General features: G+C 38.1%; 1 protein-coding gene across 8 annotated transcripts in view; it reads right to left on the minus strand.

Moving 5' to 3' along the window:
- Positions 1-16,393, minus strand: part of LOC134205905 (F-actin-monooxygenase Mical) — a 273,749-nt gene that overhangs the window by 113,051 nt on the left and 144,305 nt on the right. For 5 of the 8 annotated variants that reach the window (XR_009978230.1, XR_009978229.1, XM_062681611.1 and 2 more), the window contains exons 5-6: positions 11,173-11,535; positions 11,038-11,108 (exon numbers count right to left, since the gene is read on the minus strand). Coding sequence is in view for 5 of the 8 variants with exons in the window: in XM_062681611.1 (XP_062537595.1) it covers positions 11,038-11,108; positions 11,173-11,535 (434 nt within the window). In the remaining 3 variants the exon portion in view is untranslated. Of the gene's footprint in view, positions 1-9,789; positions 11,109-11,172; positions 11,536-16,393 lie in introns of those variants that run through there. The other 3 variants (XM_062681612.1, XM_062681613.1, XR_009978231.1) reach the window with 3 other exon arrangements.

The following is a 16,393-nucleotide window of genomic DNA, read 5'->3' on the forward strand; positions in this document are numbered from 1 at the left end:
AAGATCCGGAAGAAATTTACGTAGGAATTTGTAAAGAAATTCCCGGAGGAATTGCCGATGAAATTCTCGGTGAAACTATCAAAGCAACTCCAAGAGGAATGTTCGAATGAATTTTTGGTGGAATTCCTGAAATATGAAGGAAAATAAAACTTCAAAAATATTCGGAATAACTGGTTTCAGCCTGCCGGAGAAACTCTCGGTGGAATTCACAGATAACCACCCTCTTTCTTAAAGAGGAATTGCTGAATAACCTCTCCGCAGGAATTTTTAGTGGAATTTCCTGAAGTATTTCTGGAGAAATTCCTGGACTTCTTGATAAACTTTCAGAGCAAAGTTCCAGAAGTATTCCAGTACGAACACCAGATGCCATCGTAAATCAACATTATTAATCGACCTAGAATAACAATTAAGGATTAAATTATAATTTAATTTCATGAATAATCATCTTTGAATATGAAATGAACGCTTGGAACAGTTTTGAATAATGTACTGCAATTGATTTTTTTTGACATCTAAGATGTCAACAAACCGAGTTTTTATGCAGCAAAATCTGTGCAACATACCGCGTGAACCAATTTTGTCACGGATGAACCATACGAAACAAAATATGACAATCTACTCATCAAAATCAGTCATCAAAGGCGATTGTTGAATTTACCAACACAGCTTAGGTATCATGACCAGTGCCAAGACTGATCTTCATCTTCAGTGTCAAATGTACAGACTGATTTAAAACTTAAATGCTATCTTAAAATTTGCCTAGTTTTGAATTTCACTCTGCTACAGTTAAAATCGTTCAAGCGGCTGATTTTGCACAAACATTGTGGAGTGTCGGTTAGATTGTAAGAGCTGACGTTGCCAGGAGGGAAGAGCTGGAGCATGGAAGTTAACTTACTGCAAAAAATCTGGGCAGTCCACGTTGTTGTTTAAAATGTCATATGGAAAAACCGTCTGCAACTATACGCGTCGCTGTCGAAGGCTTTCGAGATCAAACGAGGGTCGTGAGATCAAACCTCACCGATACAAATGGTTACCTTCAATACATTTTTCGAGACAAGTCTTTCACTTGTTGTCAATTAATTTCACTCCGAGCTATCAGTTGTCTGCTATGGATTGTCTACATACTGTTATCGGTATTTGATGGTATTTGTGTTACTCGGCACTCGCTATCCAGCTGAAAGGTCGTCTGAATTGTAAATTTTAAACATCACCTGCGTTATCTTTGCCTACACACGTTTCAAGATCGAGTGGTATATTCGATCTTTGGTGCGTGGATCAAGCCGTTTGGGTTTCCAAATATTTCAATAACTCGCAAAGTTATCCCAAGCTTGTGATTACATGTCGATCCCAATTTCGCTATCTGCTGATATCAGACTGTCAAGATATTTAAATCCTCCGATCGTCCGGCTACTGCAAAGTTTGCGGGGTTGTTCCCATGGACACTCAACCACCTGGTCCTGCTGACTTTGATGGTGAGACGCCGCAAAAAGCAAACGGTCAGCTCTTTGAGCCCACTCAGCATAATTGAGCGGCGCAGTACTAAAGCCTGTCCACGTTAAATTTCAGACACCCATCTCATCAGGTGATTTTTGAAAATTGTCACAAATCACTGATTTAACAAACCGAAATTTAACGTGGACATGATTTAATATAGTGTTTTCGTGATCATTGGCCAATTGTGCTGGGTTAGACTTGAAGACGCTGTTCGAAGCGTGGCCCCGGGCCTCCACAAATCTTATGTACCAAAACCAGCCTTTTTTGTACATTTTGGGGCCCCCACATACCGTCGGGCCCGGGGCCCCCTTCCGGCTAAATCCGGCCCTGCCCATCAACGATGCCATTGAGATCCAATATCAACGGCAACTCAACAGTTTGAATGGGCGTAGGCCGGCCACAGACAACGTAAGAGCAGAGACGAAATATGTAAGCAAGCGCTGGAATCCGGCAGGACATCGCAGCAGAGGCAGATCCAGGATCGCCTAGCGGCAAAACACTAACAGAGAAATAAACAAAGTCGACGGGAATCAGACTTGAGATCATCCTATCTATTCCGTATGGTCCGGAAAGTCTGCAATTCCGAACCTTCATAAAACATCCATGTTCAGACAACACATCTCTGATTTCAAAAGTACACCTGACCATTGCCCCAGTACAACCAATTTGAGCTTCATACTTGACTTAAACAAAAGCTTATAATTCTAGCCGTACTTTAAAAATGTTATTGTTATGGATTCAACAGTTTAGAGTCCATCAGCAAAAACTTTCCCAAAAAGATAAACCAAAATTTCTACAGAAATAAGTTCCAGTTTTTTTAAATTATATAAAGTTTGTGCTAAGTTCATTACTGGATAAATATGTTACATATATTCATATTTTTTGCTTTCTCTAACATTCTTTGCTATCATTTTCCATTAAAATTCCAAATTTTTCATGCAATTATTCGCATTTTGAACTTTTTTTTCGTTTATATGTTATTTTTTTTATCCCCCCCCCCCTCGTGTTTTCCAAGAGCTGCCGGACATAAAATAAATTTAATATTTGTATCGGCCTAATTATGGAAAATTTCATTAAAACCCCACTACCTCCACTATTGGTGCTACCTCCACTAAGGGTACGGTTACCCTAGTGGAATAGAATTTTTTAAATGATTTGGAAATTGCATCCCATATCTCGCTATGGAAATTTTTTCGCGATTCTATTTTTTCTTTTTTGACTTTTCTCCTACCGCTCAATACCGCCAACGGGGGTGACAATGGTGGAGGGGGGGGGGGTGAGAATGGGTCATCGACAGTATAAAGCAGAGTAGGTCCCACTTGCCCCGTTTGAAGGGGTAAGTGGGTTCCACAGGTAAATTTACTTATGTCACTACCAATATTTTTTGTAACTGAATAAATGGCTTACAACACGTCTACACTTCTACAACGAAAGCATATAATGATGTATAAGTGGTTAATGTCCTGAAATACCTTGTGGTCCAAGTATGCGTTAACGATTTTGCTGAACTAGCGTTTTTTTAGGTCCCACTTGCCCCGGGGTACCTAAATTATTGTATCTTGACGAAGTTTGACCTACGGATATTTTGTTTGGACAATTGTGTTTTTCAATTATTGAGGCACTAATAAACTATTTTGTTCGCCTCGATGATGATGATGATGGATTTTATATTTATTGACGTAATTGTAATTTGACCTTTTTCTTGTGTAGTCTACAAAAGTTTGAGTCTCGCGCGCGTAAAGCAGATATGAATGATTTTTAAATTTATGTACAGACTTGCGCTTTTTCAGCTGTTTCAATGATTCTGCGGATTAGTAATAGGCTATCTAGTAGAGTTTGGTTTCCGCGGTTGATACCGAAACTTTTGATATCGACGGAGCGGTAACACAAGTTTTGATTTTGTTGACAACGACATAGTTTATTAGATTATTATTGATGCTTTCGAGTGGCTAACGTTACTTGTAATAACATGAAACGCGATTTTTGGTGGAACTTTTGAAATCTGTGCGAGAGGTATCACAAGTTTTGCATTTTTATGAACTCGAAGCATCACTACTGATACTTATGAGAATCTGTAGGTGAAATAAACAGTTTTTTACATTTATTATTTTTGCTGGATAGTAATGGAAAGTTATGAAATTTATATCTGTGATGGTAATCAGATCGTTTTTGTTTTGCAAATCTGATTAAATTGTTGAAAAATTAAATTCAATTAATTATCTTAAAGATAAATCGTCTAGCTCAAACCTTTGTAGGGGTATGTGGCGGGACCATCATCATCATCATCATCATCATCAAAAGGATTTCGGCCAACATTTTACGAGACAGAAAATGGATCCATATTAGATTGTTCGAGCTAGTGCAGCACATAATATGGTCGGCGCTCTGCCAAACCGCACCAAGCGGCTTTTTGACTGACTTGTGATATTTGGTTCGCACGTACACTTGTTGGAGGATATCCTCAGTTATGGAGTTGAGGGATATCCGATTCGATTTGTGATTGAATTGTTGAATCTGTTGAACGAAATCTTGGGTAGAAAAATGGGAACTTATTGGCTGGCGCTTGGTGCGATTTGGCAGAACCCCGGCCATATATGAAGATGTCTTTGAATCCGGAAAGACGTGCCAACAAGTTGCTGCTTCGAAAAGTTTAACTGAAGCTGCAAATGCAGTCTCCCCGATGTCAAGCTCCTCGTTGTCTGACTTCGCTGATATTTCCAAAGCAGGATCCTTTTGAACTTCCTTTGCATTCATCGCATATTGTATTCCTGTCTGAAAGCGCTCCGGCAAAAAAGTTGTATCCGTTTTGGGGGTCCGCGACGTTAGGCATAATGGACGCTAGGCATAACGGACGATAGGCATAATTTACGTTAGGCATTATGCCGGATGCAACTTGGAGCACATCAATCTAAGATCTTAGGTAGGAAATCGGGGTCCCACAGTACTATGTAATCGCAGTCACCTTGTTTCAGGTGACGATGGAAGAACTATTCGAAGGACTTCCAAAAGACATATTTATCTTTATTTACACATATGCATATGCACGGCGTTGTTAAATGTGCAAAAATGGGCATCTTCGACTTCTTGGCATTCCATCACGATTTAAGAGACTATCATTCCTACCAGGAAATGTGTCAAACTGCTTGTAGTTACGGTCAATCGACATCTGTCCTTCAAGGACTTTATTGAAGTGCGGCGACACGAGATGCTTTTTATGTGGTTTTCTCATTATGTGCGTTGAAATTGCCCACGCCGTTTACAATATAAAGCCAGGGGGTAATATGCAAATGTAAATAAACAATCCCACATATTTTTTGTTAGTCAGCAGTAGTGTATATTAACCAATATCCTACAAGATTCCAATTCGAACATTGTTACACTTGCCAATCGGGGTGGCCCGCCTTTTCCAAGCGGCGAGGCCCGGATAATAAATCTTAGGTGGACTTGATTTGTTCGTGAATGACAGGCTTACTTAAACGGCCACAAACCCCCCCCCCCCCCCTTTAAGCAGATATTCAATAGTTTCGGGACGATCGAAGTAGGCATAATGGGAACCACAATTGATAGTCAAATTATTAGCAATCAAAGCAATCGGACAATGTGTTGTCAGTCACATGAAGTGAACTTTCAATGGCGTTAGGTGTTCCAAGAGGCTCCCGCTTGCATACGGAAAGAATAAACTCCACATTTGGCGATCCTGCCGGATTTTCTATTGAAAAAAAAAACAAACCTGAAGAATCTGGAATGTGGTTACCTCCAATACATTTTTCAAATCAATATCTTCCACATAATGTACATATTTACATATGAGTTCAGAATATTGTCAGATTTCTGTTACATGGCTCGACAGCAGGAAGCAGGATTGGCATTGGAATCAGTAGGTAAAGCATCGACGTCGTACCGCTCACCGGATAGACCCTATTTGCCGCCGATTCAGAGCGTGCGCTAGCGAACCTACCATCCTCCATATAGAACTTACTTAAGGACAATCCTCACGGAATCCAAATTTAAAAGTACTCGCGTTTGCAAGGGCACACCCCTCGATACGGAAGCAACAAACAACTGTCATTTTTATTATTTCAGCTTTGCTGCGTCGTTTTCCGTGAGGATTGTTCTTAAAAAGTAATCATCCGTTCATCCGAGCCATCGAAGCTATTCTGGATAACAACACAACAATGATGTGGGTCCCTGGCAATGAAAGCGCTGACATTCTGGGCAACATGGCCCGAAACATTTTTCACATTTTTCACTTTGGAGGTCATTATGGCACATGCGTCAGAATACTTCAATAGATCAATCATTTCAATCAGCTAGCGAAAGATTTGAACTTTCATACAAGCTGATTGTAATTATCAATACTGAATGATTTTATTTTTGCCGAAATTTGTCTTATTGATTGTGCGGCATAATTCATAGTAAAAATTGTCTTAAATTCCGAACACTGACTCAAATTTCACACAACCTTAAAAGCAATCAAATGAAAAATTTCAACGTTGTTTCTATGTTGGACAATAATTATAATATCCTTGATCTGTATGCCTGTCGAGAAAATTCGTTTATAAATGCAAAAATAACGCTTCAGATAAATCTGGTTTTGGAATATGAGTCTTTCTGGGATTTGAGTCAAAACGGTACCTACATCATATAGGGGAACTGTTCCGTTTTTCATCTAACAGGGTGTCGACTCAAATCTGAGAATAAAATTCCCTGACTTTCCCTGACTTTCCAGACCATTCCTCGAAAAATTCCAGGAATGAAAAATGTTTTTTTTTTTTCAATTCCTAGAAGCGTATGAAAATCTCTGCATGTGTAAATCCTTGAAGTCCATATGAGTTCCTGAGCTACTGGAAGCCTAATCACTTCTAGAAACAGAACATTAAGGGTTTGTAGAATATCGTAGGCAATTCTGGCCGTTCACAAATATTCAAGTACGCAGAAATCCTGAAAGATTTTCATAATTCACATCTTTCCAAAATTGGCTCAAATAATGTTATAAGTTTTCTGGTACCTTCATCCACCATTGGGAATTCTCACGGACTCCATGGAGTCGCAATAGACGTCCAATACTGCTGACGGACTTCTTCAACTCGTTGAAGTTTTCATTATCTTTCTGGGAATTTGTGTGAAATCTTGTATCTTTTCACACGACTTTTGAACTCTTTCCAAACAATCGTGGAAGCTTCTAGAAAATTTTCTAATGCCGTTAAAAAATCTTACGGATTGGGTGTTTTGATTTTCGTGAATATCGAGGAACCTTCATTAGCTCTCAAGTACACTTACGGAGTAAGAATTCTTATTCACTCTCTGTGGAGTATATGGACTTCTAAAAATAGTTAAGTACTGCTTGAAATCCAGATAATCAAGAATGCAATCCCTACAAGCTCACATAAATCTATGCATGCAGCACTTATAGTAAGCCCAGCAAAACACCACTGCAATACTTTAAATAATTTGGTCTGAACACACTGAGGTCGTTTAATTTTGGTCAATTGTGGCCTACAGATTAAATAGAGCAATGGTCCCATGGAGAAATATAAAAAAAGGTTTGTTTTTTTAAGAAAGCGCATAACTAGTCTCAAATGCTAAGGGGAGCTACACCTACTCTTTTTTTTTAACGATTTTAAGATGTTTTTCAAAAATGGTCTTGGAGTTCCAGCATTGTTTTATTTATAGAAAGTTCAACTACTATCAACTAGATGTCAGACAATTGCAACAAGCAATGAAACTTAATAAGGAACATCAAATAGAGTATTTTGAAGAACTCGTGGAAATATGTTAGAAGATTCCATTGCATATTTTTTATATGAATCCCTTCACGAAAACATTCAATTAAAACTTGAATATGATACAATCTACCAAGTTTTGGAGCAGAGCTTTTTAAAAAGTCTACTGAACATCCATCGAAGAGCTTTTTTTAAAACCTTCCTATTTAAAACCTATGGCCTATTTCAGCAATTTGATTCAGTTTCACTGCTTTCACTACATAATTTTCAAACATTTGGGCGTTACATTTTCATCAAAATGTAATGTGATATATTAGTTTTTTCATTATAGTTGGTTGCTAGTCACTGACTGATATTAGCAGTAGTCAGCAATTTAAATCTATCAAGATACATATATCGCATTAAATGAAATTTTCCTACATCATAAGCAAATCAAAATAATGTCAATGACTCTTGGAATGACTCTTGGACCATTTGAGCAACGTGGGTTTGGAACATCTGTTATTGCTTAGTGATGAATAGAAACAAACTCGATTACCATGGGGAACATGAAAAGGGCCGGAGTAGACTTTTAGTCTAGAGACTGCCAACGGCCACACAAAAAACAAGGTTTTTGTCGACTGTAACTGCCTCGAAGTATTGTTTATCGGGTATGCAGTCTGATGACCAGCTAATACTAATGACACACTGGTGGTATAAGTACCATGGTACAAGAATCTTGAAATGAGTATCGTACCGATTATTGTCTTTATCAAAGATAGTCTTGGAATAATTTTCTTGTCCTCTTGTACCATGGTACAAGTACCACAGGTGTGTGCTTAGTATAAAACGCTATATTAGTTCTGATTCGACGTTTCAGTACTTTCATTGGTCCTTTTTCAATAGGTTAGAATTGGTTCAAAGTTTCATTGTCATAAGTATCCTTAGATTAGTATATTGCTCTAATTTTTGAAAATTCACTATAAATTTTCAATATTGGGTTTTGTGATTTTTTTCCCTGACTTACTTACTTCCTTACTTTTTCCCTGACCTCAATCAAAATTCCCTGACTTTCCCTGACATTCCAGGTCCAAAATGAAATTCCCTGACTTTCCCTGACTTTCCAGGTTTTTCCAGGTAGTCGACACCCTGTCTAACTGAACATATATTCATCTCATCGCAAAACAAAGAAACACAGCACCATTCTCATCGCTTCTTTTTGCTAACACGCGTGCTCACTGATGAAAAAAATCACAAAAATAAGAAACGAACCAAATTCCTTTTCATTGCTTTGTTTTTGATGGGATGGAAATAGGATCTTTGAGATAAAGTGCCGAACCGTTCCCCTATATTACAAGATTACATCCATTCGATAATTGAAACGTTATACGGATACACACGGCTAGTTTCGTTCATAAATACCAAAAGCGAAGATTGGGGTTGAACCAAGGATCGAACACGCCATCTCCGTAGTGGCAATCCTACGCATTTGCTCGCAAAGTTGACAACATTCAACGATTATCCTAAAGTAAATTCTAAACTACCGAAACATGAACAGCTGATTCAACAGTATTCTTGCTGATAACAGCTCATCCATTTCTCTACCTACAAAGATATAAAACGTAGCCAACGATGAAAAGAGCAGTGTGTGATCTTGACCTTTCGACGTTAAAATCGATACCCATGATATGCCAACGATGCTGAAATAGAGTTATCCATGTACATAACAATGCAATGGCGGCGTCATGCCATAAAAGAATCAAACTCACACCTTATATACAGTATTACCATTTATGATAGAGTGACAATTACCAAAAATAACACATTCCAGGGAAATCATTTGAATACAAACCGGTTGCATCTGCCGGCTCAAAAAGTTGACAGTCAAACTGTCAGTCAAATACCCCAAACCAAACCCCTTTACATTACAAATCGATAAAAATAGAAAACTGTTGCGAAACAACTCCGCCGAACGCGGTAGCGGAAAAAAGTGCCAATTATATCAAAACCGCACAATGCACATATCTTTTTTTTTGTTCGTTTGTTTTGTTTTGACGAAAGCGAAAACAGCGAAGCAATTATGACTATGACGCGTAAAAATCGATTTATTTGCAAAGATACGGTTGACTTATCTTTGGCCGACCGGCGACCGGTTTCGCGCTGGTGTTTGCTCTTGCTCACCCCCCGTTTCCGTTTGGACTCCGCAGCAGAAGCGGTGGCTAACGTAGGTATTCCGGACCGAACGTGTTAGTTATATAGTTGGAAAGAATCTTTCTATAAAACAAAATCAAGGTTGAAGTAAATTGGAATTAAGCATGGAAGCAGCAAATTTTTAAATCCAAAGGTCTTTCGAGATTTTGCATGAATGTTATTAAATAGAATCGATTTCTAACTGCTTTCATCCATATTTTTTCAACATATCGAAGTGACAATTTCCACTTTATTTTCGGAGCGATTTTGCCTCAGTCAACTTGATTCGGGACACATTTGTTGTCGATTAGTGGTTTGTTGTTTGTGTTCTCGAGGGGAAGTCTGTATACTTCTGTGTCGGGTCTTTTGGATTTTATTTACAGGAAAAACAGTGCCACTTAGCTTCGAAAATTGTTCAATGGGGAGGTTTTTATGCGGATTAGTTTGGGGATTACATGGTAGGTACACACATTTATACATGATTTATTTTCGGAGATCGCACTTGACTGGAAAATGTGAAATGCTCTTACGGTTTATCGATCGTACGACGGTATCTGTTCGCTTGTATTCACTACTATCCGTAATAAAAGAAAATACAAAGTTCGTCACATTATCTTTACAGAAGCACAACTACAGTCTAGTATCACTCAGGTTTACATTGTACATATGACTAATAATCGTCTAAGCCTAGTAGCGCCACTAGGTAGCTATCGACTAACCGCTCTAATGCACCGGCGGAAGTGTAGTAGAGGAACACTCCTAGCGGAATCAATAGCAGTGCTATCGAGAGACAGGAGATTTGTCGGCAAAGGTGCTTTGTGGAATGGAAACGTGGGTTCATCATCATCATCATCGTCCTACTAGTGCCGCTGTTGTTGCTGTTGGTACCATTTTCGTAAGTGCTATCAGTGGTGGTGCTAATGCCTTCCGTACCTCCGGACGAGGTAGAGGTTACTTCTTTGACAAAGGCCGTTGAAGTGGTGATAGGAAAAGTAGGATTGGACGTGCTTGTAATACTATAAAGAGAAGGTGTGGGGTTTGGGGGAATAAGGCTGTCGTTAGCAGCCAAGGATTCTGGGTTGTCTGTATCGGATCCGGATGGGAACCCTGGAGCAATATTGCCATTTTCGTCCTAGTTCGAGTGAAAAGAATTGATGATTGGCTTTGAATTTGCAACAAAAAATCGTCAGATGTTTACCTTGAAGCATTGTCATGAGTAGTGAACCCGAAGCTACAGTTATGTATAAATTAGATGAGGTGAGAAGTTAAAAGCATGCAATATTGTACTATGATCTACACGAATGAGTTTTTCAGCAACTCTCGAGTCTACGAACGTTCTAAAATTGTATCTACAAAGCACCTGTACAAATAAACTCAACAAATCCAGAGATCCAACATGTGATGATCTACTGCCACTACTACTACACTAAACACTACAGTACAGATGATGATGGTTGGTAGGTTGGTGTTTTTTTGTGGATTAACAACCAGCTAGCTACGGGCCGCTGGACAGAGCAGCGACGAGCTGCCGGTGTGCGGGATGTTCTAGGAAGAAACGATCGAAACCGATCATCCGAGCAAATGGTGGCTGAAAGGCGAAATGGACGAGACAGACGGCCACCAGAAAGCGACCGACGCTCGCGATACTTACGATGTTGCCAAACTTTTCATAGCTGCGGCGTTTCTTCGCCCGTTTCGTCGTGTCGGTCTGTGGTGAGGCCACTGTGAACGAGAAAACCTAGCGTTAGGAACTCAGAGATCACAGTCACAATCAGAAGCAAATTACTTGGACTAGATTCCGCTGCCAGCACCTTGCGGCTCCGTTTGATGCGTTCCTCCTCGTGGTAGTTGGACGACTTCCGTCCGGTGCCCGCACCGGCCCCGATGGTTCCGGGCCCGGGTACGATCACCGGAACGGCAGCCGGTGCCGTGGCCTTGAGGGCCGCGAACCGTCGCAACTTGGAAAACTCCTCCATGCTGTTGATCTGCTGCTTCTGCTTGAACTCGGCGTAGTCCAGCTTGGGGTGTTTGACGTGCGGAATCTCGCCGCGGAACACTTCGCATATCTGTTCCAGGTAGTTGAGCCACAGTTTCGAATCGACCCCGGCCAACGTGAGCGATTCCTGGCCGGACATTATTCGCGGGATTCCTGGGGGGAAGGGTGAAATGTTACCGTTGGGACCCAGGAACTTGGTTGATCGTGGAGTGGCGATTGTGGAGTGCAAATTTAGTGCGTGGCTATTTTATTATTAGATACCTATTTCAAGAGATGGGTGGATAATTTTCATTTGGTGATCACGTCCCTCTTAAACAAGGAAAGAGAGATCATCGAAAATCCAAAAATATAATGATATGGAAATGCTAATATCATCTTCCAAACTTGGACGTACATGTTCATGATAGCATTAGAGGCGAAAGTATAGAATTGATAGTTCCGTTAGGATACGGCAGGCATGAAGAATGTTTTTATAGAAGTCGATTTGAAAGCGAGCGGAGGGCAATATTTGTGATGGCACATATCACACGACCTTCCTTCTGCCAAGCTCCCGTATGAAGGGGGAGGGAAGAATATCAGTGTGGAAGCTGATATATCTCCACTGGCAAAAGGAAGGTGGTTTGACTTGCTCATATGCCATCGCGTGCGGAAGGATTTGCTATCGACGAGTACTGTCTCCAAATTTCTAATATGACATCAGCATTTAGTCGAATAGGATTTTTATTGCACAGTTCTGTTTTCTCATTGCGTCCAAAAATATAGTTATGTTTGACAAATCAATTTCAGGGCCATAAAATCCAATAAATAAATTAGTTCCATATTCATTCATCTAATACCAAGTATTCTTTCTACTTGAGAAAATGTGATTTTTTTATTCTCTATATAAAAAAAATAGTTAGCGGTTCCTTTAATGCTTATAACTCACGAACGGATTGGCCGATTTGCAAGATTTTCTCACTAATCGATTCGTCCCAAGGTCAGCTATGTTTATTTTTTTTTATACAAAAAGTATGCAAATTCGACAAGGAAAGTTAATTGTCAAAATACAATATTAGGGCGAGTTGGGAGAAAAACCTATGCGATCGCACAAAAAATGTGCAATTGACAGTTAGAATGCAAAAAAATACAACCCGAGCAAAGTCAAGTACGTTCAACTAGTTTTACATAAATTTCTCTAAATGCTACCGACTTTTTTGCAATCTAATGTAGTTCGATTCTATAGCTAATGTCCATTTTTAAAACTGGGTCTAAGTTGGTCGTACGTGACGTCGCATGGGTTTGAAAAAGGATGAGAATAATATTTTCCACATGTTTTTGAAAGAAATCCGGTCACATAGATTTAGATTCGAAACGTGATCAAGTGACGTTTCAAACATTATAGTTATGGGAAACAAAAACACAAACAGTTTTTGTTTCAGGTCGCTTGGAATCCGCCAAGATTCGATAGATCTAAGAAATGAAAATTTCCAAGCTGGATCCAAACAAGTCGTATGACGTCTCAAAATCCATGATTATACGAAACTGGGATATGATTCCAACGCAACTCAGGAGTAATCTGTTCATATCAGCTAATATCTGAAGGTGGTGGACTTTAAAAAAAACTTTAATGGTGTCAGGACATTTAACTAAGAATCGTATAGCTTAACAGGTTATGTGTTTGATTACTATTTGGCCGAAAACTACAAACGCTATTGATGAGAGTGAGAAGTGAAAAGTGAGATAATTTAACCCTCTACAAACCAAATTTTTGATTTCCCTCAAAATCACTATGTTTCTTACTAAAATCGATCTAAACACGGTTTGTGCATTGAAAATTTTAAATTCGAGATTTTATCAATTCCACACTTTGAGATTTTTTAGAATTTTGTTGTTCAAGCTTTTTATCCAAACAAATACTTTCTTGAATATATTATTTTTTTCAGATTTTCAACATATTTAGATTTTGAAAATTCCAATTCAATGCTGACTTATTGCAATTTTGAAATTTTCAGAGTTATTTTTTTTTTATTTTCCGTGTAACGAGTTGGATAAATATTTTAGAGTGTAACATTTAGTACTATAGCCTTCCATTGGATAAGGTTAGTTGTAGAAAAATACTAAACTACAAATATTTCACTCTTCAAAGGTATACGAGCCAAAACACGGAGAAACAAAATATTACTCAATTTTCAATATGATTTTATAAATGTGTAGAACTTTCAAAAATTACTTTAACCCTTAAATGCGCAATGTTGTTTTTAAACAACAAACCGAAAATACGTTTAATGTTAATGATTTCAATAGTTATTTACGTTAAAAATATTTCCGACGATTTGTAAAACATTCGCCTTGCGCCTTTAAGGGTTGTACCACATTTAAACATGCATTGATGTTTATATTATTGATCAACATCAAAAACTTTTCAAAATCTGATCAATTGAAAATTACAAAAAAAATCGAAATATCCCGTTTAAAGGCGGGCTTGGGCATTAGAGGGTTAAGTGAGAAGTGAAATGTTCGAAATAAGAAGTGAGATATTTAAAGAGTGAAGTAAGTAGTGAGATGTGAACAGAGCGTGGAGAGCGTGAGGTTTGGCAGAAGAGAAATTAGGGGTGAGAATTAAAAAGCAGAAGTGAGAAGTGAGTGATGTGGAACAAGAAAAGATACTCAAGATGTGAGTGGAGAAATGAGACAGAATGAAGAAGAAATAAGAAAGAAAGAAGAAGGAAGAAGAGAGGAGAAAAAGAATTAAGAAGAAAGAAAAAGAAGGAAGAAGAGAAAAGGAAGATGGAAGAACGAAGAAGGAAGGTGGTAGAAGGAAGAAGTAATAATGTAAAGAGACAGAGGAAAGAAAAAAAGAATAATAAAGAAGGAGGAATAAAGCACGAAAAAGAAAGAAGGAGTATTAGAAGGAGAAAAAAGAGAAGTGCGAAAGAAGGAAGACAGAGAGAAATACCACTTGTCATAAGACGAGTTTGTTCAATCCCATTTAATTCCACCACTTACACGCTAAAAATGAACTACTCAAAATTGAGTCGAATCCGACTCATTTTCATTAAAAACGGGACAACTCAAAATTTGAGTAAAAGATACTACTTCAATAAAATGATGATTTCGCGAAAGTTAAGCTTGGCCTTCCATCAATTTTGATTACGACAGATGCGAATCAAGTTTATCTATCTATCTAAGTGCATTTTACGACAAACAGACTCCTAGTTTAAGTGCAATCATCATTTTATTGAAGTAGTATCTTTTACTCAAATTTTGAGTTGTCCCGTTTTTAATGAAAATGAGTCGGATTCGACTAAATTTTGAGTAGTTCATTTTTAGCGTGTAATTGTACCTTGACAGATACGTATTTCGACTTCAACAGTAAGGTCGTTTTCAGTGTCTCGTACTTGACTCGACTTTTTCTCAAGAGAGAAATAGAAAAAGGTAAAAAAGAAAAAAAGGAATGAGCATAACAGAAAAAATAAAGAAAAAAATAAGCAAGAAATAGCAAGAAAAGGGAATAGGAATAGGTAGAAGTATTGAGCAATAATAAGGAAAAAACCAGTTCTTCCTTCCAATGCAGAAAAAAGAAGAAGGCATAGAAGAAGAATAGACAGTAGATGGATGAAGAAAGAAGGAAGAAAAAAATGGAAAAAAGACAGAAGAAAAAGGAACGAACAAAGGAACAAAAGAAAAAGAAAAAACGGAAGGAAGATAAAAGGAAAGAAGATAAAAAGAAGTAAGCACAAATTATGAATAGTGTGAAGTGAAAGAAAGAAGAAAAAAGTAAGAAGACAGAAGAAAGAAAAAGATAGATAAAAGAAGAAGAGTAAAAAAGGAAAAAACCATAAAAGGATGAAAGAAAAACAAAAAAAGAAGTACATAAATGGAATAACGAAATACAAAAAAAGAAAAGTGAAAAATAAAGAACAAAAGAAAAAAAAAAGAAAAAAGAAAAAGAATTTAAAATTATTTCAACACTTTTCAATTCTGATTTCTTACTTCCCATTTTTGAAATCTAGCACCTAAATTCTCGAAATTTTCTGAGGAAATTCGGAAGAGTTAGTAGTGAAAAGTGAGAATTTAGGTGCTAGATTTCCTTAATTTCCTTGGGAATTTCCTCCCATATTCCTTGAGAAATTTCTTCGAATTTTCTTAAGCAATTCTTTCTTATTTCCTTGGGAAATTCCTTCGAATTTCCTTGGGAAATTCCTTCCAATTTCCTTGAAAACTTCCTTCAAATTTCCTAAGGAAATTCCTTCGAATTTCCTTGGGAAATTCCTACGAATTTTCTTAAGAAATTCATTCTAATTTCCTTGGGAAATTCCTTCGAATTTCCTTGGGAAATTCCTTCGAATTTCCTTGGGAAATTCCTTCGAATTTCCTTGGGAAATTCCTTCGAATTTCCTTGGGAAATTCCTTCGAATTTCCTTGGGAAATTCCTTCGAATTTCCTTGGGAAATTCCTTCGAATTTCCTTGGGAAATTCCTTCAAATTTCCTTGGGAAATTCCTTCGAATTTCCTTGGGAAATTCCTTCGAATTTCCTTGGGAAATTCCTTCGAATTTCCTTGGGAAATTCCTTTGAATTTCCTTGGGAAATTCCTTTGAATTTCCTTGGGAAATTCCTTCGAATTTCCTTGGGAAATTCCTTCGAATTTCCTTGGGAAATTCCTTCGAATTTCCTTGGGAAATTCCTTCGAATGTCCTGGGAAATTCCTTCGAATTTCCTTGAAATTCCTTCGAATTTCCTTGGGAAATTCCTTCGAATTTCCTTGGGAAATTCCTTCGAATTTCCTTGGGAAATTCCTTCGAATTTCCTTGGGAAATTCCTTCGAATTTCCTTGGGAAATTCCTTCGAATTTCCTTCGAATTTCCTTGGGAAATTCCTTCGAATTTCCTTCGAATTTCCTTGGGAAATTCCTTCGAATTTCCTTGGGAAATTCCTTCGAATTTCCTTGGGAAATTCCTTCGAATTTCCTTGGGAAATTCCTTCGAATTTCCTTGGGAAATTCCTTCGAATTTCCTTGGGAAATTCCTTCG

Source organism: Armigeres subalbatus, chromosome 1, assembly GCF_024139115.2.
Source record: "Armigeres subalbatus isolate Guangzhou_Male chromosome 1, GZ_Asu_2, whole genome shotgun sequence".
NCBI lineage: Eukaryota > Metazoa > Arthropoda > Insecta > Diptera > Culicidae > Armigeres > Armigeres subalbatus.